General features: G+C 39.4%; 1 protein-coding gene across 1 annotated transcript in view; it reads left to right on the top strand.

Moving 5' to 3' along the window:
* Positions 1-226: 226 nt before the first annotated feature.
* cse1l (CSE1 chromosome segregation 1-like (yeast)) overlaps positions 227-25,893 on the top strand; it is a 45,083-nt gene continuing 19,416 nt past the window's right edge. Inside the window, exons 1-11 of the mRNA XM_080204928.1 lie at positions 227-329; positions 4,565-4,660; positions 7,371-7,513; positions 12,663-12,764; positions 12,848-12,993; positions 20,428-20,518; positions 20,692-20,799; positions 20,884-20,976; positions 22,234-22,401; positions 24,128-24,257; positions 24,719-24,784. Coding sequence (XP_080061054.1) covers positions 4,576-4,660; positions 7,371-7,513; positions 12,663-12,764; positions 12,848-12,993; positions 20,428-20,518; positions 20,692-20,799; positions 20,884-20,976; positions 22,234-22,401; positions 24,128-24,257; positions 24,719-24,784 — 1,132 coding nt within the window. The 5' untranslated portion in view covers positions 227-329; positions 4,565-4,575. The remainder of the gene's footprint in view (positions 330-4,564; positions 4,661-7,370; positions 7,514-12,662; positions 12,765-12,847; positions 12,994-20,427; positions 20,519-20,691; positions 20,800-20,883; positions 20,977-22,233; positions 22,402-24,127; positions 24,258-24,718; positions 24,785-25,893) is intronic.

Raw genomic sequence — 25,893 nt, 5'->3', positions numbered from 1 at the left:
CTTGGAAATATCACATGGGACAGTTGGTCAGTGCACCTGCGTGCAGACAACGCTGCCACACTACTGCGCGTGTGACGGGGAATCCGTCCGGCTGTATTGTGTGCAGAGGGGAGCCGGTCCCGTCGGAGTGCGCATGAGTTCAGTGCCCGGTCTGTCCCACTGCAGTGCATTCGGCAGGGAATCGGTCTCTCTGCAATGCGCATGCGTTCCGCGGACAGTCCGTCCCGCTCCAGTGCGCGTGCGTGCGTTAGTCAGCGCGCCATTTTCCTTCTGTTTGAACGAGCCTGAGCAGTGAAGGAGCGCTTGTGGGGTCTGTAATCAGAGAGAAGGTAGGAGAGAGTGGCGGTGCCCGGATCCGGGGCTGGAGCTTTTGGCTTGTTTTTAGAATCTCCACTGATCGATCACGAGGAGCCACGGGCTCTTAACGTCCATCTGTTTGAGTCGGGGGGAGAGGGAGGGTCTCCTGATCTCCTCCCCTCACCCCCCGGGGTGTCGCCGTAACATCGACTTCCACACGGCGGTTGCTCTGTGTTCACCCGAAAGCGCGCAGAGGGGAGCGGGCGGCTCTGATCGAAGCGCAGATCAGGCCAGCCCAGCCCTGGAGCTTGTGTTCTCAGGGTCGGCCCAGCGTGAACGGCTGCATTTCAACCAACCCTGCTCTCCGTTTTGGCTCCGCTGTTGGTTGGTAGTTAGTCAGCTGACATCAGCTGTGCTGCTGTGTGATTGGTGGGGCCGCATGTCAATCACACAGCTCTAACCAGCACGTTGGGTTACGAATTTTAGGCCTTCCTCTGGTTGTTGCAGCCGCCACGCTCCTTACACAGAAGAATGCACCTCTTATCCTCAGCCTGCTGCCTCCTTTAGCCTACCAGGCCTACATGCTGCCGTTGTAAATTCCTTACTGTAGAATATGTGGTCAGTTAAAAAGATATCTGGGGAAGCCAAGTGAACAAATTCCAGTCTTCTGGCTTGTAATTCCAAAAAGCGTCCATCGAAACATCAGTCAATTGGCGATTTAAGAATAAACTTCAAAAATTAAAGCTAACCAGTAGATTTGACACTTTTATGTAGACGCCGTTTTTAATTATATTGCAAAATCTCTTAGCTCCTCTTTTCCCCCTTGCCAGTTTTTATTCCTGGTCCATTTCGATCGTAGTCATAAACAACTTGTAGTTCATGGGTTCTTTGCAAACTTGCTATACTGTGCTCACACTGCACTCCAAGTGGAGTCACCTCAGCCTCACCGCTAATGGGAGGTTTAATTACAGCTGAAAAACTTGCATAGGAGTGCTATTAGAAATGAAATAAAGATTTGTATTTATTTCACACTTTTCACGGCTACAGGATATATCAAAACTGCTTTGCAGTCAATGTAGACAGCAAATTTACATACAGTAAACTCCCACAAACAGCACTTTGATACTGACCAGATAATTGTTATTTGTGATATTGATAGAGGGATAAATATTTGTAAGGACAATGTGGGGCTAGGGAGAGGGAAATAAGCCCTGGGATTTTTCACATTCATCCAGGCAAGCAGAAGGGACTTTGGTGAACATAACTTATTATTGAAATAATGTATGACATCAACAATGTATGAAGTAAAAATGTTGATGAATAATTCTCTGGGTTCTATTTATGTTTCACACAAGGTTTGTGTTATGTCACAAGAGGTAAGAGTCCTTCTCAACTTTTGACTACTTTATGGTTAATGTGTTCAAGTATACAGTGTTGGTAGGCCATTGATTCCATGATATTCACAGAATTTTTTGGGATTGTGCTAGACAAAATGATGGTCATGTTTATTTAATAGTTGCTGCAGTTCAAAAAAAATGATTGTCAAATCACTGCTCTCTGGAGGTGTTTCTGAGAGGTGTTCTACCTTTATGTATAGACATTTTTGCAGGCTAATGTGGGAGCAGTATTTGTGTCTTAAGTATAGTTGTGTGTCAGTCATTTGATGTCTATGTTGTGTAATTTGACCCAGTTATTGGCAGTCAGGCTGAAGTTGGTGCTGTTCTTGAACACTGTAATGATATAGAAATATTTGCAACTGTACAGTGGCACTGCAAAGCTGTTAATGAGGAATCACTGGAAATAACATGAATATACAACAGATAAACACGCAGGAAACCTGTTAGCTGCTATACAATAAAACTGTATCATAAGGAACAACACCCAAAGTACTAACTTTGCCACAAATTTCATTTAGCATTGTGACTTTTTATAGTTCTGCTTTTCCATAAACCGTCCACCTCCAGCATCTGACAAGACCTTTCAAAACCAGTTGTAAGTTTTCTTTGCAAATAGAAAGGGTCGAGAGCTTCAAGTTGTTAGGTGTCCAGATCACCAACGATTTGTCCTGGTTACCCCACACCCACACGCACGCACATACCCCCCCCCCCCCCCCCCCCCCCCCCACCGCTGACACTATAGTTAAGAAAACCCACCAACTCCTCTACTTTCTCAGAAGACTAAGGAAATTTGGCATATCAGCTACAACTCTCTCCAATTTTTACAGATGCACCATAGAAAGCATTCTTTCTGGTTGTGTCACAGCTTGGTATGTCTGCTGCTCTGCCCAAGACTGCAAGCAACTACAAAAGGTCGTGAATGTAGCTCAATCCATGCAAACCAGTCTTCCATCCACTGACTCTGTCTACACTTCCTGCTGCTCAGCAAAGCAGCCAGCATAATTAAGAACCTGAGGCTACCCCAGACATTTTCTCTTCCACCTTCTTCCATCGGGAAAAAGATACAAAAGTCTGAGGTCATGTACCAACCAACTCAGGAAAAGCTTCTTCCCGCTGTCTTCAGACTTTTCAATGGACCTACCTTGCATTAAGTTGATCTTTCTCTCCACCTTAGCTATGACTGTAACACTACATTCTGCACCCTCTCGTTTTCTTCTCTACGAATAGTATGCTCTTTATAGTGTGCAAGAAACAATACTTTTCAATGTATGCTAATACATGTGACAATAAATCAAATCAAGCATTTATATGTAGATAGGAATATTTTTAAAGATTGTAGTGCAATCTCTTAACATTGTGATTACTTTAGAAATAATTGTTTTTAAACTTAAATTATTTACTGCTGTGTAGAATTATTGTTTTTTTTATGTTTCTCCAAATTATAACATTTGGTGGATGAATGGAGACATTAGCACTGAACAGAATCTTCAAAAGGAAACATATGAAAAAATTGAGCAAACAGTAAGGATTATAGGAAATATAGAAGAAGGGGAGTTTAGAAGAGTTGGAAGGGTAAAAGAGAACAGAATAACACATAGCATAAAAGAAAAAAAAATGTTTCTACAAGCAATCAAGTGAACCAACAGCTATGGAGAGTTTACAGCTGCCCAAGGGTGAAGAAGTGGTCCAATTGTGAAGGGTGGAGACGTTTGACTTCAATTTTTGCAAATAATGAAGTTGAGAACTTGACCTTATTGAGTTCATTGTCGAAAATGATTTGGTTTTGTAAAACATTACCATAGTTTGACGCAAAGTCATAGGACTTTGATGGACTATTCCCTAGTTTGTTAATAGAAATTAGATGACAAAGAGGAGGCTATGGCCATGATTTTTCAAACTTCCTTAAGTGTGCAAATTGTGCAGTGGAATTGAAGGGTCATCAAGGGTAGTTGTTCAAGAAGATAAACCAGTGACAATGGACCAGTTATTCTGAAATTAGTTCTGGGCCAAATTTTACGACCACAGTTCCAGGTCAAAGAAGCATTTGGAAATGCATGGATCAAGGAGGACAATTGGTTTTTGTTTGCTGAGGAAGTTGTTTTAAATACATCTAAGACTAGTAGAATTAGAAGCTTTGAGCACAAGGACAAAAAAATAGTCTTTATATACAATTTGGGCACCCAGTAATCAAAACATCATGGAAGCCATAAACAGTGTACAACGTAGATTTGTTGAACTGATACCTGGGGTCGCAAACTGTCATTATAAAGAGAAATTTGAGATGTTAGGGTTACTTACGCCAGAGCAAAGAGGGCTAAAATGATTTTCAGAAGATTATTCAAATATGAAAACTTTTGATTAGGTAGGAACAGCTATTTCATTTGTGTGTGGAGCTGGTGATGCGGAAGAGAGGTCATCAATTTAAGATCCTCACAGATTGTGATAAGAGGTTAGAAATTCCTTGACAACAGGTTGCTGCCTTGTCACACGCTGGTTAATGCAGAGCCTCCTTTAAGTTAAACATGGATAAGTACTTGAAGTAGTGGAGGGATTCAAAACTGCACTGAGAGAGCAGGGACTGATTTTGAATTGCTTAAGTGAACAGCTAACTTGGAAATATTTGTGTACGTGAACTTCTGTAACTGGATGAGAGGTTTCTCTCTCTCTCCCCAGGAAAAGGAACAGCTAACAGATCTCTTTGATGGAGTTCAAATCAACACAGTTACCATCAGAAATAGACAACTGCATTTGCTAATGTGTGCTCTGGTCCTGCAGAGCTTGAGATAATTTAGTGTGCAAGAAAATAAATGATCAGATAGAACTGATCTGCATTAAATATTAATCTCATGCCTTGGTCATTCTTCATTTAGGATTTGTAATCATGGACCTCAGTGATGCCAATTTACAATCCCTGTCTGAATTCCTGAAGAAGACTCTTGACCCTGATCCTACAATTAGGAGACCAGGTAACTGGTTTTACTTCCCTATGTTTTTGTTTGCTGACAGTCATTCCTTCAAAACCACCATCTGTGCAAAAGGAAATTATCTGGCATTCATTTATTTGTGGTATCTGACTGCGTGCAAATGTTCCCCCTGTTTGCTTCTGTCTCATGGCTGCATTTTGAACAAGTAACCAAAATGAATGAGTTGTGGCTCAGTGGTAGTAACACTCTGCACAAGGCAGAAAATTCCTCACTTGACTTGAACACATAATCTAGCCTGCCACCTTACTATAGTACTGATGATGTGCTGCACTGTTGGAGCTATCTTTTGAATGTGTATTTAAACTGAGGCCTTATTTTGAGGGTGGCACAATAAGGTGTTAATTGGCTCAAAAAAGTCTGTTGTTAATCTGATATCCTACCTCTCTCCATCTTAATAATTTCCCTCAAACCATCATTGAACCAATTTATATCATATTTCAGTTGCCTCCTCTGGTAAATCAAGATCAACTTGTAATTCTTCTATCTCTCCGTCACTGCCACACACTCTCTCTCTCTTTCTCTCTCTCTCTCTCCCCCCGCCACCCTCCCCCACACACTCTCTCACACACACACACACACACGCACACACACACACACACACCCCCCCCCCCTCCAACTTAGTTGTCCCCTATCATTTTAATCCTTTATTATTGTAAATAATTTGCTGAACGATTTTCAATCTCCTTCATGATCTTGAAATCTTCAGAAATTCAATTTTGATACAAGTTCTGACATAGCAGTTAAAGTTAAAAAAGAGTTATTACTGTCACAGACCTTTTATTAAAAACAACAGATTGGAGTATTTCCAAAAAACACACCCATGTTTTTTATTTCCTCATGACTTGCTTTCTTAAGACTTGTGGGGGACAGTTTCTTCTCAGGTGAGAGGTGCTGACTTTGAACAAACTGCTGACTGAGTAATGATGTAGCCACGTTTCAAGTAGGTGTTTGTCTCTGACATAGTCCTGTTCTGATATTGGAAGTTGTTGGAGTATAAATTTCAAAGCTTTACTCCACAACATGAGTTCTATATTAAATCATTATTTGTTCCAGTGTTTGAATTTACATTTCTTTCTAGAACTCGACAAGTAAACTGACTTTGGTGATTTTGAGATTCGTAGAATACTCTTGATTTGATTCATTTTTGTTCTGCATGTGTTTCCCAGGTTGTGATACTGTGGGAGTCCATTTTCACATTTCTAATTTGTTTTCTTATATTGATTTAGTGGTTGGCAAGAAACAGTTAATGTCAAGAGCATACATGTTTAATGGAGGAATTGATTGTATTGTCCAGAAAGGAATGTCCATTGACATCAATTGTGGACAATAGTGCCTAAAGTGCTCTATTTATTCTGAGCAGGAGCAGTTTTATGAAGAATCTCTAACATTTTATCTGAAGGCAAAATTGAGGCAGAGATAGTGAAAAGACATTTGTTAATTTCAGTAAATTTCTGACAGTTTCCTTTCCGGAGACACGCAAACTGGGTGCAAACTGTTGCCGCCTTTAATATTATTTGGCCCACTTGTGGAAATTACTCGGGAATCAGATTTATTGACCGTCTGATGTGCTTCAATGCACTTAGAAAATGGATTGCACTTGAACAGGGAAGACCATTGATATATATGGACAGCATCTGAAAGATCACACATTTCAGTTGAGTTGTAGTGAACTGAAGAAGAAGAAATGTGGCACATTTCATCATACATTCTTTTCAACTACGGTCAGAGTCACATTCACACTGTTTCCCTTCTTACTCATTGCAAGGTTTTGTTTCATTAATGGAATTGCCCTAGCTTCATGTAATATCACCGTTACATTACAGCTACCACTTTATACCAGCTATCATTTCCATTGCAATCAGTTAATTTGTGCAAATGTGTCCATTATAAGCAATATGGACTCATTGATATATGTAAAATCAGGACATTTTGAATTTATTATTGGGATCCAAGTATGTTTCCCACCTTTCTTGGTCTTTAGGGCATTAAAAGCCACCCAACCTGTGCAGAAATCTAAGGCAGACTGGATGGGATGGCAGATATCTTTACTTGGGGATAATAGTGAGCCTGTTGGACTTACGACAATCAGATTCAAGTTATCTGGTCTCACATTTTATACTGAAGTTATTGAATTCTATTTACCATACTGGAGTTTGGACTTATGATTTCCTGATTCAACTTGCTACCATAATCACCATCCTTGTGTTTGCTAGTGAAATAGTTGGCCCATTTCAGGGTGAGGTTTTTCTACTTCAGTTGTAGTAAAGAAATGAGTTAATTTAGTTTCCTTCGTGCATAAAATGGAAAGTCCTGAATGTTGGTAATATGTCTATGCTTTGGCTTCAAGTGGATTTTAGCAAGCATTATGCGATTTACAGTGTTTTGGAAACCTAACGACAGAAGGCAATCATAATCTTTTCACGTTGATTAGCCAGCATCTGTCCCATGAATGGAAATCACTGACATACTAAGAATAATAGCTTTTTGAACTTCCACATCTCTTGTTGCCTCAGGCCATGCTCCCTTTTGAGTATATTTTGCCAAATAATGATTGCACACCTTGTCCTAAAGAAGATGGTGGGAGGAAAAGGGCAACTTCTTATGCATGCTGATGAATTAATGTGCATTCTATAAATAAATCTGAGAGAACTTGCTTTCTAGACACATTTAAATCACGGTTCTTGCTTTTTAGCTGAAAAGTTTCTCGAGTCAGTGGAGAGAAACCAAAATTACCCTTTGCTACTGCTAACTCTCATTGAAAAGTCTCAAGACAATGTCATGAAAGTGTGCTCAAGTGTGACTTTCAAGAATTACATCAAAAGAAACTGGCGAATTGTAAGTAACCTGTGGTGTCTTAATTGTACAGATCCTTTTATAGAAGTTAAAAATATTTCTCTTATGCTATGTAGTAGAAATGGGATTTTTGTGAAGTAAAATGCACTTTCTTGTGCAGTCTAAAGGATTTGAAATGTTCTGAACTTAAAATTTTATATCTAACAACAGAGATTCAGGCATTTGATGCACATAACCACGTTACTAAATGTCCTCTACGTAATCTGATGACGTTAGGAAGTCTTGTTGGTGAGTTTATGTACACACTTTCTTCAGGTCCTGTCGTTGACCAGCTGAATGTGAGATGTGCACTTTTAATTCAAGTAGAAAATGCCCAAAAATAGCCAGTGTCTTGCTACTCACTGGTTTCCATCATAGCTATATCGTAGCCAAGTAATGGTAAAATTAAACCAGGCCAGTAATCACCTGTCAATCCCTCCCATTCATTGACTTACGCAGTTGTTATTCTCTAAGCTTTGCTATTCAAATGCACCTTTGTCCAGCATCCATCTTCTACCCACCATATACATATGATCGTCCAGGATTCTGCAGCTGCTGTCTTAATGCACACAATCATGTTCACCCACCCCCTATGCTGACTGACCTACATTACTTCCAGAAAGCAAAACCTCAATTTTAATATTCTCATTTTTGTTTTCAAAACCCAATATGACCTTGCCCCATCCTACCTCAGTTATCTCCTTCAGCGTGACAACCCTTCATGAACCATCTCACGAATTGTAATTCTGACCTCTTGAGCACCTCCAATTTTAACAACTCCACCATTGGTAGCTGCTTTCAGCTGTCCAGGTTCTCTAGTTGCTTCCGCACACAACTCTATCTCTTATCTCCCTTTTCTCCTTTAAACTGCTGCTTATAACCGCCCTCTTTTAGGAAGCCTTTCTCAAATATTTCCTCTGGCTTGGAGGATATAGGTCAAAGTGATGCAGCAACAGATTTTTAAGGGATATTTCAGAATACACATAATAGAGATATTCCCATGAGAAGAAAAACTTTCAAGGGGAGAACCCACCATCCGTGACTAACTATAAAGGATGGGCCGAATGGCCTCCTTTTTGCACTCGAGGATTCTCCGATTCTATGCAATAGTGCAGAAGATAGATGGAATAAAAAAAAGCAAAGAATAACAAAGATTAAAAAGGAGGGAAAATTGGAGTGCAAAAGAAATATAAAGAAGACTAGTAAGGGTTTCAATAGATAGTTCAAAAAGAAAGTTAGCAAAATTACTGTTGGTCCTATAGAAAGTGAGTGGGAATTAATAATGGAAAATAAAGAGATGGCAGGTGATCTTGAACAGGTATTTTGCATCGATCCTCACTGTAGAGGATACAAGTAACATCCCAGAAATAATTTAAAATCAGGAAATGGAAGAAAGGAACTAAAGAAAATTTACAATCACGGGGGAAGTGGTGATGAGCAAACCGTTAGAGCTATGAGCCAACAAATCCCTGGATCCTGATGGACTTCATCTTAATATCTTGAACAAAATAGCTAGTGCGATAGTTGATGTATGGGTTTTAATTTGCTCCAACTTACTGAATTTGGGGAAGGTTCCATTAGACTGGAAAATAGCAAATTAACTCCTGTTATCAGAAATGGAGGGAGACAGAAAACAGGAAACTACAGGCAGTTAGCTTAACATCTGTAATCGGTAAAAATGTTAGAAGCTGTTATTGAAGATGTTATAGCAGGCCACTTCAAGGCAGTTGGGCAGAGTCAACATTGTTTTGTGAGAAGGGAAATCATGCTGAAACCATTTATTGGAGTTATTCAAAGGAATCACGTGCTCTGGATAAAGGAGGACCAATTGATGTACTGTTCATAGCTTTCCAGAAGGCATTTGATTAGGTACCACATCAGAGGTTATTGTGGGAAATAAAAGTTTATGGTGTAGGGGATAACATTTGGCATGGGTAGATGATTGACTAACTAACAAGGAGAGTTAGCACAAATGGGTCATTTTCTGGTTGGTCAGATGTAGTGAGTGGTGTGTCACATTGATCAGAGTTGGCACCCCAACTTTTTATAATTCATATAAATGACGTGGATGAGGGGACTGAATATATGGTTGTTAAATTTGCTGATGGCACAAAGGTAGGGAAGTAAGTTGTGAAAAGGACATAAGGCTACAAAAAAATGTAGATTGATTAGGTTTTTAAAAATTATTGGTTCGTGGGATGTGGGCTTTGCTGATAAGGCCTGCAATTATTGCCCATCCCTAATTGCCCTTGTTCAGAGGGCATTTACGAGTCAACTACATTTGTTGTGGGTCTGGAATCACGTACGATCAAGTGAGGCCGGCAGATTTCCTTCCCTAAAGGACATTAGTGAACCAGAATGGTTTTTACAAAAATCGACAATGGTTTCATGGTTAGACTTGTAATTCCAGATTGAATGAGTAGGCAAAGATCTGGCAAATTGAATACAATGTAGGAAAATGTAATATTGTCCTTTTTGGGAGGATGGATAAAAAAGAAGCATACTATCTAAATGGTGAGGGATTGCAGATCTGGGTGTCCAAAAGCTTGAATCACAGAAGGCTAGTATGCAGGTACAGCAAATAATTAGAAAAGTTGATGAAATGTTATCCTTTTTTTAACACAAGGAATTGAATTTAAAAGTAGGGAGGTTTTGTTTTAGTTATACAGGGCACTGGTGAGACCACCTCTGGGAGTACTGTTACAGTATTGGTGTCCTTACTTAAGAAAAGATGTAAATGCATTAGAAGCAGTTCGGAGAAGGTTTACATAGCTAATACCAAGAATTGACAGGTTGTCTTATGAAGAAAGGTTGGACAAGATAGCCTTGTATTATGGAATCAGAATCCCTACAGTGCAGAAGGAGGCCATTGAGCTCATCAAGTCTGCACCAACTCTAATCCACCTAACCTACGTATCTTTGGACTGTGGGAGGAAATCGAAGCTTCAACTGCTTTATCGAAACTTTCTGTTGGATTATTCAATTTTGATTATTCAAATGTTCAGCTCCATTCATTCAAGACCGTTCAGCAATAAGCCACTTATTGTCCATAGCAGGCTCTGGATGACATTTATCTTGCACAGACTGGATGAGTACCATTTACACTTTAGGCCTACTACCAAGTTTTTTTTAATTTCATTTTATGGGAAATGGGCATCGCTGGCTTGGCCCAGCATTTATTGCCCATCCTTAATTGTCCTCCATTTTTGTGGTCTTTTGAGAGTCAACCACATTGCGGTGGGTCTGCCAGACAAGGTAAGGACAGCAGGTTTCTTTCCCTAAAGGACATTGGTGAACCAGATGGATTTTAATGGCAATGGTTTCATGGTCATTATTGGACTTTTAATTCCAGATTTTTACTGAATTCATATTTCACCATCTGCCGTGGTAGGATTCGAATCCAGGTCCTCAGAGCATTACCCATGGTCTCTGGATTATTAGTCCAGTGACAATACCACTGCTACCACCTGCCCTTCAGTGCTAGATAGTGACCATTACCAATAATCAGAATCAAACATTTTGTATCACCCTTAACAAATACCCCATTACATCATATTAAGGCCATCACTGATCTGATGATTGATTGAAAAGTCATTTTACTACTGTGGTTTTTGGGGTAGAGACTGGAATTTTTGCAGTTAGTGGCTTGTATTTTTGCTCTGAAGCCCTCTTTACTATCTTTGTCTTTATTCAGCATTGAAATGGAACACACATCTTAGCCAGTTACAATTGCAGATACATTCAATGTTTGACACTATTTCAGACCATGTGCTCCATCAGATATTTGTCACTGTATTCAATATTAACTCTTTCCACAGCTGGCACAGTGTAGTTGCGTGGTGTACAATCTACAGCATATTCCACAGCAGTTCACTAAGATTCCTCCCAGACCTTTGACCTTTACTGTCAAGAAGAACAAGAACAAGATCACCATGGAAAAGTCATTAGATCCCAGTTACATACTGTCCGAACTTGGATATATGTCACTGTTATTCTCGTTGCTGAGTACTAGCTGTGGAATTCCCTAACATTCACCATTTGGAAAGTTAAATCATTGCAACGACTATGACAATTCAAGAAGCGAGATAATTGTCGGCGTAGAATTATAGAAATAAATTCAGAAATTCACAGCATGGAGGAAACTGTTCTGCCTAATGTATCCATAGTAAGAAGTCTCACAACACCAAGTTAAAGTCCAACAGTTCATTTGGTAGCAAACGCCCCTTCGTCAGGTGAGTGGGGAATTCTGTTCACAAACGGGGCATATAAAGGCACACACTCAGTTTACTCAGCAAACCATGGGGGTTACAAATAGTGTGACGTGAACCCAAAATCCCGGTTGAGGCCATCCTCGTGTGCGGAACTTGGCTGTCAGTCTCTGCTCAGCGAGTCTGCACTGTCGTGTGTTGTGAAGGCCGCCTTGGAGAACACTTATCTGAAGATCAGAGGCCGAATGCCCGTCATCGCTGAAGTGTTGGCCAAAAGGAAGAGAATAGTCTTGCCTGGTGATTGTCGAACACTGTGTTGTCATTTTGGGTTCACGTCACCCTATTTGTAACCCCCATGACTTGCTTGGGTTTGCAAAATCTCACTTACTATCCTGTCTGGAGACAATACATATCACGCATCTCTTTAACCTATGCTTAATGCTGTCTCCGCTCACATTGTCTGCACCTTTAAGACTTGATTAGCTATGATGACTCGCATTCTAATCAGTATTCTGTAAACTGAGTGTGTGCCTTTATATGCCCTGTTTGTGATCAGAACTCCCCAGTCACCTGATGAAGGGGCAAAGCCCCAAAAGCTAATGGCGTTTGCTACCAAATAAACTGTTGGACTTTAACCTGGTGTTGTGAGACTTCTTACTGTGCTTACCCCAGTCCAATGCCGGCATCTCCACATAATGTATCCATGCCAGCTGACAAATAACCTTGGGGAATCCATAAGTGGAAGTAAAAGTCCTGTTGCCAACATTTCCCAGAGCAGTGAAGATGTAATTTACGATGGATAGATGAAAGCCAGGAGTATTTACAAAGGAGTCATTTCCAGTATTGAAATTTCTGGCCCTATAAAATAATATTTATATCCAAAAATTAAAATTTACTGGCATCTATCTCAGGTTGTTTTTACTCATTTGTTTATGTCTTATCAGGTTGAAGATGAGCCAAACAAAATCTGCGAAGCGGACAGAGTAGCTATTAAAGCCAATATCGTTAATTTGATGCTGAGTAGTCCTGAGCAGATTCAGAAACAGGTACCTGATTACTCCTGCTTGTAAAAAAGGTTAATGAGCATTGATCTATTCTGGTTTCTTAACATGACCATGTTCTCTTATAGTTGAGTGATGCTATCAGCATAATTGGGCGTGAAGATTTTCCTCAGAAATGGCCGCATCTTCTAACAGAAATGATTAACCGCTTTCAGAGTGGAGATTTTCATGTCATTAATGGAGTACTTCGAACAGCACACTCTTTATTTAAAAGGTATTTGCTTTTTCTGAGGCTGTGGTGAGATTACCAGCTATGTAGCCTGCTGTGATTGATCATTTTTAATACTTGGTGATCTTTTTATCCCTGATTTTAATTACTTGTTGAGCTGTAACCAAAGTTATGGTTTAAAGTTTATTTATTAGTGTCATAAATAGGCTTGTACGAACACTGCAGTGAAGTTACTGTGAAAATCCCCTCCTTAGTTGCCACACTCTGACGCCTGTTCGGGTACACTGAGGGAGAATTTAGTATGGCCAGTGCACCTTTCTGGCACATCTTTCGGACTGTTGGAGGAAACTGGAGCACCCGGAGGAAACTCATGCAGACTTGCACAAATAGTGACCCAAGCTGGCAATCGAATCCGTGTCCCTGATGCTGTGAGGCAGCAGTGCTAACCACTATTTAGTGGATAATTATGTTTGCTATTTCCATTGGCTGAAATTTCAGCAATGCTGAGGTTTCACTGAGAAATCAGTCCATTTTATGGAAAATCAAGAAGGCATTGTATGATGAACTGACAAGGGAATAGAAATTTGAGATTTTGTCTAATGGGGATTTTTCTAACTAGAAGTATAAGTTTGGACGTTTGTTTTGTGTGGTCGTCCTAGATTTCACAGTCAGCAATAAGGCAATGTTTGGCAGTGATCTCAGAACAAAGCTGTCTACAAAGACTCAGTGAAATCTCGTGTGCCTTTCCCAACATCAGTATTCTCACAGTCAGAAAACCAGAAAATAAAAGGCTTCAATTTAAAACTGATGTTTTACTGACAGTGAAATAAATTATTGGGACCTAGATTAAGGTAGGAACTAGAATACCATTAAAAAAAATTAATTCAAAATGTTAGCTATTTCTGCTCCCTACAGATGCTTCCAGACCACCTGAGTTTTTTCAGTGTTCTGTTTTTGTTTCAGATTTCAGCATCTGCAGTATTTTGCTTACTTTTTTTAAAAAGTGGTTTCTTAAAATGGCAAAAGATTTAACAAATTATGATCTCTGCAAAGACTGATAACTTTTAAAAAGGTTTGACTTTCCTGTGACCAACATTTCAAATGATCAAACTTTTATTGTAGCAAACTAAAATCAACATCGACTAGACATTACTTAGTTTGTAACTAACACTCCAGACTGCAGAAAACATACCCTTACTAATGTCTTAACCTCAAGCTGCATATATACAGCATGTTCTCCATAGAACAACATTATTTTTAGGGAACAGTTCAAAGTCACTCCTAGCATCCAGTGAGTTTATTTCTCTTTACCTCGCCAATTCACCTTGTCCAGAATCTGTCAAAAAATGTTTCCATTGGTCCTTTGAGAATCTTCAGTCTAGAGTTCCAGCAGCAAGATCCTCTCCAGTGACTTGTCCTTGCCTTGTCACTGAGGACATACTTTCACTGGCATCTTACCTGATAGTTTGCCAAGAACAGCTTTTCCCTGCTGCGTGCAATGGCTCTTGCTCCCTATCTCTCTGTTCTGTGGAACTCTTTGCCACAGAAGGCTGTGGGGCCAGGTCATTGAGTATCTTTAAGACATAAATAGTTAGATTCTTGATTAATAAGGGGATCAGGGATTATGGGGAAAAGGCAGGAGAATGGGGGTGAGAAAAATGTCAACCATGATTGAATGGCAGAACAGACTCAATGGGCCGAGTGGCCTAATTCTGCTCTTATGTTTTATGGTCTTATGCTCTTCAGTCAAGCTGACGCATAATTTCAACAGCGCATGGCTCTGGCTCATCAGTGATAGTGGTCTCATCGCCATTTTCTTGTCTGCCCCTCCCATAATATGTGACTTCCTTGTCTATCAAAAATCTATCTAATTCAGCCCTGAATAAATTTAATAACATATCCTCCATTGCTTTGTAGGAAAGAGAATTTCACAGATTAGCAGTCCTCTTAAGCCAACTCGAAGGGCTGGATGGCCTACTCCTGCTCCTATTTCTTATGTAAAACAAAATCTACTGATCTCTGTCTTCAAAGGGGACCTCTTATTTTCTAAGTGTACTTGTTAGTTCTGGTTTCCCTCACAGGAGGAAGCGCCCTCCTAGTATCCACCCTATCAAATCCCCTCAGGATCTTACATGCCTTTTATGTTTCAAGTAGACAGCCTTTCATTCTTCAAAACTTCTATCCATATAGACCAACCTTTTCAACCTTCATCCCAGGAATGAGGCGAATGGGCCGCCTTTGAACTGCTTCTAATGCAATTCTATCCTTTTACACGCAAGGAGACCAAACTGTACCCACTACTACAATGTGGTCTCACCAAGGCACTGTACAGCTGCAGAAAAACTCCCTGGTTTTATATTCCATTTCGCTTGCAACAAATGCTAACATTCTATTTGCTTTCCTAAATATTCGATGTCCTACTTGGTAACATTTTGGGATCCACATGCTGGAACTCCGAGATTCCTCTTTACCAGGGTTCTATAATCATTTAAATACCATACTGCTTTTCTGTTCGTCCTGCGAAAGTGAACAAGTTCACATTTCCCACATTATCTGCCCATTTTCTTAACCTATGTACGAATCTCTTACAACCTCTTGATTTACTTTGCTACCATGTTGGAGTTGTGGCAAATTTAGTCATTTTACATTTAGTCCTTCCATCTAGGTTATTGATATAGATTGTACATGGTTAAGGCCTTAGAAATCCTTGCTTACGTAACAAAGTATAAAATTAGTCTCTCGTGGTGAGTGAGGTTGTTTAGTAATTATAAACATATGACACCATTAAAAGTTCAGTTACAGCTCATTCAACGAGTTGTTAATTTTTGAAGGGCTTTTACAGAAAGGCTAAGTGTAAAACTGGAAGTTTTTGTCAACTCAGTTATATTCAGTTTGAGGAAACTTCAATAGAGAATCTTCTAGGAAGCATAAAACTACCAAAACCTTTTGAACTGAAAAATGTGCGCACTGCAAAGGTTACTTTTGGTTTTAGGAAAGTAACGCTGGTGAACGCTGACAGTTTTGCATCATTATGGTTACAAAATCAGAGCCATTGCTTTGATTGAAGACATTTTGGTAAGATCCTTTGGGTGTTGCAGCACTGACTGTTGTGTTTGGAGATGGGTGACTTACTCAGCTGGTTGCTATCTAGTGTTTAGTGATTCACTGTCATCGTTATATCAACTATTGTCTCAGAGCAGTAGCAATGTGGCTACCCGACCATGACTAACAACTTAAAACTAGCATTTGATTCGAAGAGGGGTTGTATAAAGTTGTGAGAAGAAGTAATAAACCTAAGGATTGGGAGCAGTTTAGAATTCAGGAAAGGAGGACTATGAAATTGATTAAGAGGGGAAAATAGAGTACAAGAGTAAACTTGCAAGGAACATAAAAGCAGTCTAAAAGCCTCTATATTTAAAGAAAAAAAGTGGAAAAAAATGAAGATCCTTTGCAGTCCGAATTTAGATTTGGAAGAATTTATAATTGAGAACAATGAAATATTCAGTATAACAGCTGGCTCAGTTCTGTCTTCACTGAGGAAGACGAATAATTTTCTGGAAATACCAGAGAACAGAGGGCCTCGTGAGAACGGGGACTTGAATGTAATTAATATTACTAAAGTAACAGTGCTGGAGCAGTCAATGTGACTGAGCAGAGAAATCCTCAATGCCTGATAATTTGCATCTCAGCGTACTAAAGGAGATGGCCATGACCAAAGTTGATGCATTGTCATTTTCTAAGATTCTGGAACAATCCTGGCAGATTGGAGGGTGGCAGATTTCAGCCCATAATGTAACAAAGGAGGGAGGGAGAAAACCAGGAATTACAGGCTGATTGTCCTAACATCAGGAGTAGGAAAAATGCTGGAATCTTGGACGCTTAAAAAATATCAATGGGACCAGACAAAGTAAATATGGATTTATGAAAGGCAAAACATATTTCACAAACCTAAATATTTTTGAGGACATAACTAGCAGAATAACAAAGGGAGAACCAGTGGATATATATTTGCATTTTCAGAAAGCATTTGGTAAAGTCTTGCATATAAGATTAGTGTGAAGTAATTGGAATTGGCGTAGTATATGTGGACTGAGAATTGGTTAAAAGACTGGATTCAGAGAGTAGGAATTTTTTTTTCAGAGTAGCAAGCATTGACCTGCGGGATACCACAGAGATCAGTGTTAGGGCCCAAGCTATTCACAATGCACATCAGTGATTTGGATGAGGGAATCAAATATAATTTTCCAAGTTTACTGACAATACGCAACTTGGTGGTAATGTGAGTGGCGAGGAAAATGTTAAGAGGCTTCAATGTGATTTAGACAAGTTGGGTGAATGGACAAATGCATGGCAGATGCAGTATAATGCAGATAAGTGTGAAGTTATCCAATTCAGTAGGAAAAACAGTTGGCAGAGTATTATTTATGTAGTGATTGATTGGGAAATGTTGATGTACAGAGGGACCTGGCTGTTCTTGTACATCAGTCATTGAAAGCAAATATATGGTTGCATCAAGCAGTTTGGGAGGCAAATGATATGCTGGCTTTCATTGAAGGGCTGGCACTATGGCACATTGATTAGTATTGCTCATCACAGCGTCAGGGACCTGGTTTAATTCCAGCCTGGGGTCACTGTCTGTGTGAAGTTTGCAGGCTTTCCGTGTGTCTGCGTGGAGTTCCTCTGGGAACTTTAGTCTCATCCCACACTCCAAAGATGTGGGTTGGGTTGATTGCTCATGCTAAAATTGACCCTTAATGTCAGGTGGATCAGCAGTCTAAGTCCATTGGGTACGGGAAAAGAGCCTGGATGGCATTGTTGTTAGTGCAGGCTCAATGGACTGAATGGTGTCCTTCTGTACTGTAGGGATTCTATGACATGAATACAGGAACAAGGATGTCTTACTGCAGCTGTACAGGACTTTGGTGAGACCATATCTAGAGTAGTGTGTGCAGTTTAGGTTGTCTTAGAAAAAGTACTTGTCATAGAGGGTACGCAACAAAGATTCACCAGATCGATTTCTGGGACGACAGGATTGTCATATGAGGAGTGATTGATCAACAGGGCCTTTATTCACTGGAGTTTAGAAAATGAGAGGGGATCTCATTGACGCGTACAAAATTCTGAGGGCTGGACAGGCTGGATGCAGGATGATGTTTTCTGTGGCTGGGTGAGGGTCTAGAACCTGGAGTCCCAGTCTGAGGATATGGAGTAGGCCATTTAGGACTGAAATGAAGGGAAGCTTCTTTTCTCAGAAGGTGGTGAACCTGCGGAACACTCTCACAGAAAGCTGCGGAGACCAAGTCATTGAGTATATTTAAGAAGAAATAGATTTCTTGATTTTAAAGATATTGAGGATATGGGGAAAGAACAGGACTATGGCCTTGAGACAGAGGATCAGCCCTGATATTGAATGTGGAACAGGCTTGAACGGCTGACTGACTGACTATTTTTTATGTTTCTACCCATATGCAGGTCAGCTGTCTGCATTCTGGGCTCAGGCATGAGCTAAATGAAGGGATATAGCATTAAATGAGCCACAAAGAACAGGCAGTTCTCATTGTGGTATTCTTTGTGATTTGAGTTTGGTGAATAGCGGCTGCTTCAGTTAACCCCAGCACATCTCACCAGACTAGTGAGTGGAAAAATCTTGTCCTGATTTGTCGTTCAGTGGTGATTCCTACTGGAATACTGTGTGTGTTACTTACGAGGATAGTGTCAGACTCCTGGGTCGGAACTCTACCACCTTGCCCACCACGGAATCGGCGCAGGCGTTGGTCTGACAACAGAAATCACCGGTGACCTTGGGTGGGAAGTTTTGGACTCACCCAAGCAAGGCCGTAAAATCCATACAATCCTCTAAAGTTTAAATTACCTCAGAGGAAGGCCCCAAAAGGGTGAGATCCAGATTGAAAACTAAAAATACTGGCAATATATGTGGTTAGTCTGCATCAATGAGTTTTTTTATACAGGCACTGATTTTCCTGCTGTTTATTTTCAGCATTTTTTGTTTTTCAAATTAATTTACATTCCAAGGAATTGTCATTTGGGTGAGGCAGTGGTGCTTGAGGAAGAATATTGTAGTTTGGCATTTGAAAAACATGGATATTCGCTTCATTGTTCTCTCTGTCAACTGTGTTTCTGTCAGAAGTTGGGTGCAGTACTCAACAATGGTGATTTGTTCAGAAGCTGTCATTCAGATGAGACATTGAAGTTTTCAAGTGGATGTATGAGATTCATTTTGGGAGGACTGACAATGCAAGGGCATACACAGTGAATATAAGAATGCTAGGAAGTACAGAGAACCTTGATGTTGCATGTCCAAAAATCCCTCAAGGCAGCAGGACAGGTAGATAATGTAATAAAGGAGGCACAGGGGACACGTGCCTTTATTAGCCAGGGCAAAGAATGTAAGAGCAGGGAAATTATGGTGGAGTTGTACAAATGCTTGTTGGGTCACAGCTAGAGTAGCGTGTGCAATTCTGGTTGCCACACAATAAGAATAATGTGATTACACGTTAGGTGCAAAGGAGATTCACTATGAAATCATGAGGGACATAGGGTAGTTTGGAAGAGACTTTTCCCCTTAGTGGAGGTGTCATTAACTGGGAGCATCAATTTGAGGTAAGGGGCAGGAGATGTAGAGGGGATTTGAGGAGCAACTTAGTCACCCACAGGGTGGTAGAAATCTGGAACTCACTGCTCGAAATGGTGTTGAGGCAGGAACCCTCACAACATTTAAGAAGCATTTAGGTGAGTACTTGAAATGCCATAGTATACAAGGCGACAGACCAAATACTGGAAAATAGGATCAGAATTGGTGGCCAGTGCAGACATGATGGGCTGGAAAGGCCTCTTTCTGTGCTATAAAACTTTGACCATTTGAAGACGAACATGGGAGTTGCTGAGATGTTCTTTGGCAACAATGCTTAAACAGATTAATTGATCATTGCTATTTGCTGGCATTTTGCTGTGTTTTTCATATAGCAACAGTAGCTAGACTTAAATGCAATTAGTTGGTTGTGAAAGATGCAAATCTGTTCATTTATTCTTTTAAGTGTTAGTCATGGTTCATTTGGTAGCCCTCTTGCTGCTGAACCAGAAGTTTGTGGCACTTTCTACAAAATTCTAGATTGATGCCAGTTCAGTACCAGAGTAGTACAGCAGTACCAGTGGTGCCATCTTTCAGAATGAGATGTTCTTCGTCTGCTCTCTTAAGGTGGATGTAAAATATCTTACGGTAGTATTTTGAAGTAAAACGGGGTGTCCTGGGCAATATTAATCTCTGAATCAGCATTATTTGGTCATAACAAATTGCTGTCCTACATTACAACAATAACAACATTTCAAAAGTACTTCACCTGCTGTAACATGCTTTGTGACATCCCAAAATTGTGCAAGTTCAATATAAATGCAAGTCTTACTTGTTTCAAACAAAAGTTATATTTCTTTCCTCTTTCATAATATTTTTCATCCCATTAGGTATCGACATGAATTCAAGTCAAATGAACTGTGGACTGAGATTAAACTGGTGTTGGACACATTTGCAGAGCCCCTCACTGCACTTTTTAAGGTATGTGTTATTGCTAATTTAATAAGAATGACTAGAATTTGAAATTTTTGAATATTATTAATGCCTCACTGATCATTTCAGTCTTGAGTTAATGTTGATTTTGAATTGTGGATTGAGTATTATAGCAGTGTATTAGTTCTCTTATCATAATTTAAATGTAATTTTTTTTTCAGACTACTATTGAGCTGTGCCATACACATGCCAAGGATGTCAATGTGTTGAAGGTTCTCTTCTCTTCTCTTGTTTTGATTGCCAAGCTGTTCTATAGCTTAAATTTCCAAGTAAGTATTAAGTGTTGGAGTACATGTTCTGATATGGCATTATGAAATAGATTTGTAGCTAATATTTTATTTTGTTTTCTGCAGGATTTGCCAGAGTTTTTTGAAGATAACATGGAAACATGGATGATGAACTTCCATAGTTTGCTCACTTTGGACAATAAGTTACTACAAACCAATGTAAGTGCTTCTCTTTAAAACAAAACATTTTATGTCATTTGCATTGTTCATGCAAACATTTAATTCCTGCCACTAAGAAGTTGTATTTGAAAATAGTTTAGCTGGGGGACAGGCTGCACTGATGACCCGTGTGTTCCCCAGCAAGGGATATGCTTACTTTGGATTTGTCTTGTGTTAGGGTGCTGGCCCAAGTTACATTAGGAAGTTAGACTTGATCCCAACAATTTTTCTTTTTGGCATAAATGTGAGGATTGGATATTTCTGTCCTGCAGGGACTGCACTGACAAAGTATGGATCTTTTATAGTAAAACAAGCTTTGGTTAAGAACACAGTTTAAGTATAACTAACAAATGAAGCAGCTTAACAATATTTAAAAATGAAAGGAAGGAAGTTTACTTCCTACCTTATGATTGTTCTAGTTCCAAATAAGCCCCATTCCTGCATAGATCAACACCATCTTTAACATTCCAGGCATAATTGCTATAAATTGTGTTCATGATGTGGAGATGCCGGCGTTGGACTGGGGTAAACACAGTAAGAAGTCTGACAACAAAATAGTGTTAATAGTCTTGAAGCTTTCAGAAGAATTTTGTGGAGAGTGAGTGAGTGAGTTATCAGGAAGAGCCTGCATATGTCTCTGACTTTTACAGACCTTCAGCAGCAACTGCCTCGTCCCCTCCTACGTACCTAGCTCCTCCCATTGCCACATCAGCATCTGATTGATAACTCGTGACTGTCAATCAATTGAATAACAAACCCCAGGGGAAATCACATCTATAAGTAAATATCCATTAGCTCTATCCTAAGTAAACACTACATGGCTAATACGAGTGATTATCCTGCTCTCCCAGCATCTGAGCTGCAATCCTCCAGACATAGCTGACTGCCTGTAAAATAAAGCTGAATTTTAAACATTCCCATTAAACATAAAAAGTATATATCTATTTATATCAGCACTTCTATTCTCCCACTGTACCATATTAGTGAACAAGACCTGATTTTATATAACAAAAAGCTGATGCCTAAATCATGGTACCCCCTCAATATTCAAGGCTAATTTTGAAGTGCTAACTTGTCTTTCTCCTGTAATACTGATCATAGCTGTCTTTGGTTGGCAATCAAATAGAGGAATGTTTAGCTGCAAATGTTCTGGCTTGAATTTCACTATTACAAAACTTTGAGAAATTGGCCTGAACAAAAGTAAGGTTCATTGATTGTTAACTTAGTGTTGTAATTCTGTTATCTTTTACATTGCAGGATGAAGAGGAAGCTGGTTTACTGGAGCTGCTGAAGTCTCAAATATGTGACAATGCAGCTCTCTATGCTCAAAAATATGATGAAGAGTTCCAGCGTTATCTACCTCAGTTTGTCACTGCTATTTGGAATTTACTAGTTACGACCAAACAGGAAGTTAAATATGATTTGGTAGGTTTTGTAACTGAGAAATGATATAAATGAAATGAAAAATGAACAAACTCTTAGAAATTTATTACTATTATGAATGGGTAACAAATACTGTCTTTGCCTGCAAATGGAACTGAACCACGACAGATCAGCCATGATCTTATTGAATGGCAGGGCAGGCTCGAAGGGCCAGATGGCCTACTCCTGCTCCTATTTCTTATGTTCTTATGTTCTTAAGCCCACATTCTAAGAATAAATAAATTTATATATTTTGACCGTGGAGGGTGTGGACCATGGATTTACCAGAATGATACAAATGAGGAGATTGCACAAATTGGAATTCAGATGGTTAAAGGGTGATTTGTTCCAGAATTTAAGGGCAACAAGTCAACTATTTCTATTGGTTGGGGAAGTCAAAGACTGGAAACATAGGCTAAAATTTAGAACCAGATCTTTCAGAAGTGAAATTAGCAAACACTTCATACCAAGGAAGGTGGAAGTTGAAACTCTCTTCTGAAACTGGCATTTGATGCTGAATCGATTTAGTTTTGAATCCAATCCTAAGAAACTTGTGTTAACCCAGATCATTCATGGATATAGAGCAAAGATGGATATGTGGAGTTAGTTTGCAAACCAGCCATGATATCAGCTTGAGAGGGTCAATAGTATATTCTGGTTCCTGAGCAACATATCAACTTCTCCCATCATACTCTTTTTTTAAGAATTGTTATTGTCTGTGCATTGTAAGAAACTTTAATTTTTCAGCCTCTTTTACTTGTTCAGTAAGTTAGAACACAATAAATACGATCAACGGTAGGCCACAAGTCTTTGTGCCTTATCCATAAGTCAAAAAGACTGTAGCTCATCTTCTTCCTACGCTATTCTCGTATCCATTGTTTTCCTTAATATCAAAAAATCTTTTGATCTCTGTTTTGAATATACTTAGCTAAGGAGAACAAAACTGTACACAGTATTTCCAGGTGTAGCCTTGCTAAAGCTCTACATTATTGTAATATGACTTTCCTCTTGCACTCAAATCTTTTTGTAATAAAAGTTAGCATACCATTTGTTTATGTTAAAATTTACAGTGTTGGTTACCATAATTGTTTATTTTGAAAGTACAAACAAAGTTGAATGCATAGGCATCTAAATTACAATTGGCAGAGCAAAGCTAGAAACCTTATCTGATTGAATAGGGCACATAACTTCAGATTGCATGTTGCTATTCCCTGTCCACAATTGTTTCCATAGCCTGGTTAAGATTGCCTGTAAATTAACAGAAGCCTATATTTCCTTCTTGTTTAAACTTTGTTTTCACCTGAACACAATGTTCACTTGTGCAGATGATGACTTAGTGTAAAGACCTTTTAGATTATAATTCTAACTGTGAGAGACATCTGTTTCAACATCGTCTTTAGAATTACATAGAAGCAAATCATTTGTTAAATTTCAATCTAGCATATCTTAATGCTGAAAGTAATCATACTATATTCTAATAGCACCCCTGGAGCATCACCTATCAGTTGCTCAACCTTCTGTTTTAGGGACAAGAACTGTTCCAAAATGCCTCTGTAAACCACGACGTTGAAGTGTTACTGGCTTTGAGTGCAGGCCTGAAATGAGATATGTTTGCTTCGGCATTTGTTAACTTTTTTTTAAATCACATGGGGATACTTGATTCCTGCTCTTATCCCAAAATTTGCTAATTCCATCAAGTAAAACACTAAGCAATTTTTTTTCTTTTTAGTTGGTAAGCAATGCTATTCAATTTCTGGCCTCTGTTTGTGAAAGACCTCACTACAAACATCTATTTGAAGATCAGAATACATTAACCAGTATCTGCGAAAAAGTTATTGTTCCGAACATGGAATTCCGAGGTAATTTATATTGCCAAATGCAGAGCATAACTCATTGTGATGGTTCACTGACGAAGTGTTGAAAATGTGGGTTGAACTTTTGATGGCATTATTTCTTAACTGGCTTAGTGAGTGTCAGCTAGACCCAGATGCAGACTGGCAGCTGAATGAGATTCCTAAGGAATGTTAACAGATGTGGAATAATACTTAAACATGAACTGGGGCTTTCAGGAGTGCAAGAAAGAAAATGAAAAGAAAGCATGCATGTCTATGGACCACAATGTACTATATTATTTTCAGGATTTTGTAGTTACTCATAAAAGGGCCAGAATTCTAACTAAAAATAATATTTGCAATTGCATTGAGTCGAGTATTTTGAAATGTGATTGCTTTGTATGGTTACTCTTCAAATGAATTATTTACTGAAGTGATAGATACGTTTAAAAAAAACTTTACTTACTAGCAGCAAAATTTTTTTTTAGCTGCTGATGAAGAAGCATTTGAAGATAACTCTGAAGAGTACATCAGGCGAGATTTGGAGGGATCAGGTAATTTTGTGGTTCTTGACCATAATAAATGGATATTTATTTAATCAGGATCGCAATTACTAATCACATAACATTGATAAATGTTAAAACAATCCAATATATTTTGACGTTCCTTATTTCAGAAATTGTGGCTGTGACTTCCAGCCAAAATCTCAATGTTTGCTTTCTCCCTTATCTGTTTCTGCTCCTTTTCTGCCCAAAAAAGCAATAAGTTGTTTGGGTATGTCTGATCCACAGAAATGTAGGAAAAATCTTGCCCAAATAATTATCATCTGAGCAGCTTTCAATCATCTGCCAGATTATGGGTCATAGACTATGCTATTAAGGAGCAGTTTGGGTTCCACCAAAAATGTTCAGAACTCATCACAGCTTTGTCCCAGGCATGGCCTCAAGCTGAATGCCCTTTGCAACAAGTGAGTATTTGAACAAGCATGACAAAAAGGGGATCGTAACAAATCTAAGGTTAATGGGAAGATCTTCCAGGAACTTAAAACACAAAATAGCTGTGGATCAGTGTCACAGTTGTTGCAGGAGTGCTCCAGATGCTCTTGGCTCAACCATCTTCAACTTTATCAACGACCTACCCTCCTTCATAAACTCAGGGTTGAAGCTATTTGCTCTCAATTTCAGCTTAATTTAGTTCCTCCAAAATGAAGGAGCACATTCCTACTATGTGATCCAGTTAAAGTAAAGGCTTGGAATCACATGCCCAGTAGTTTTTGTACTATGAAGTAGCTATCTTCTACAACACCTCATCCAGACCTTCACTGGCACCAGGTTCATAACTTGTCCGTAATCATTAAACAAAAACTTAACTGGACCAGCAACATGATAATTGTAAGAGCAAAATTGGAGCTGGACACTTTGAGTGGTTCACTTCCAGGCCCCATCATCACAAGGCTAAAGTCTGAAGTGTGATGACATAGTCACCACACATTTGGATAGATGCAGATGTAATAACACTCAAAGTTTGACACTATCTAAGACACACACACACACACACACACACACACACAATCCATCATGGCACTCGGCTGACTTGGATAGATTCCAGTGTTCTAGCATCGGGGTTGCAAGTGACCAAGAAGGCCACCATTTGTTGGGAACCC

The sequence above is a fragment of the Carcharhinus amblyrhynchos genome, chromosome 16, assembly GCF_965287045.1.
Source record: "Carcharhinus amblyrhynchos chromosome 16, sCarAmb.v2.hapA, whole genome shotgun sequence".
Taxonomy (NCBI): Eukaryota; Metazoa; Chordata; class Chondrichthyes; order Carcharhiniformes; family Carcharhinidae; genus Carcharhinus; species Carcharhinus amblyrhynchos.
This window is presented reverse-complemented; position numbering and strand designations above follow the sequence as displayed.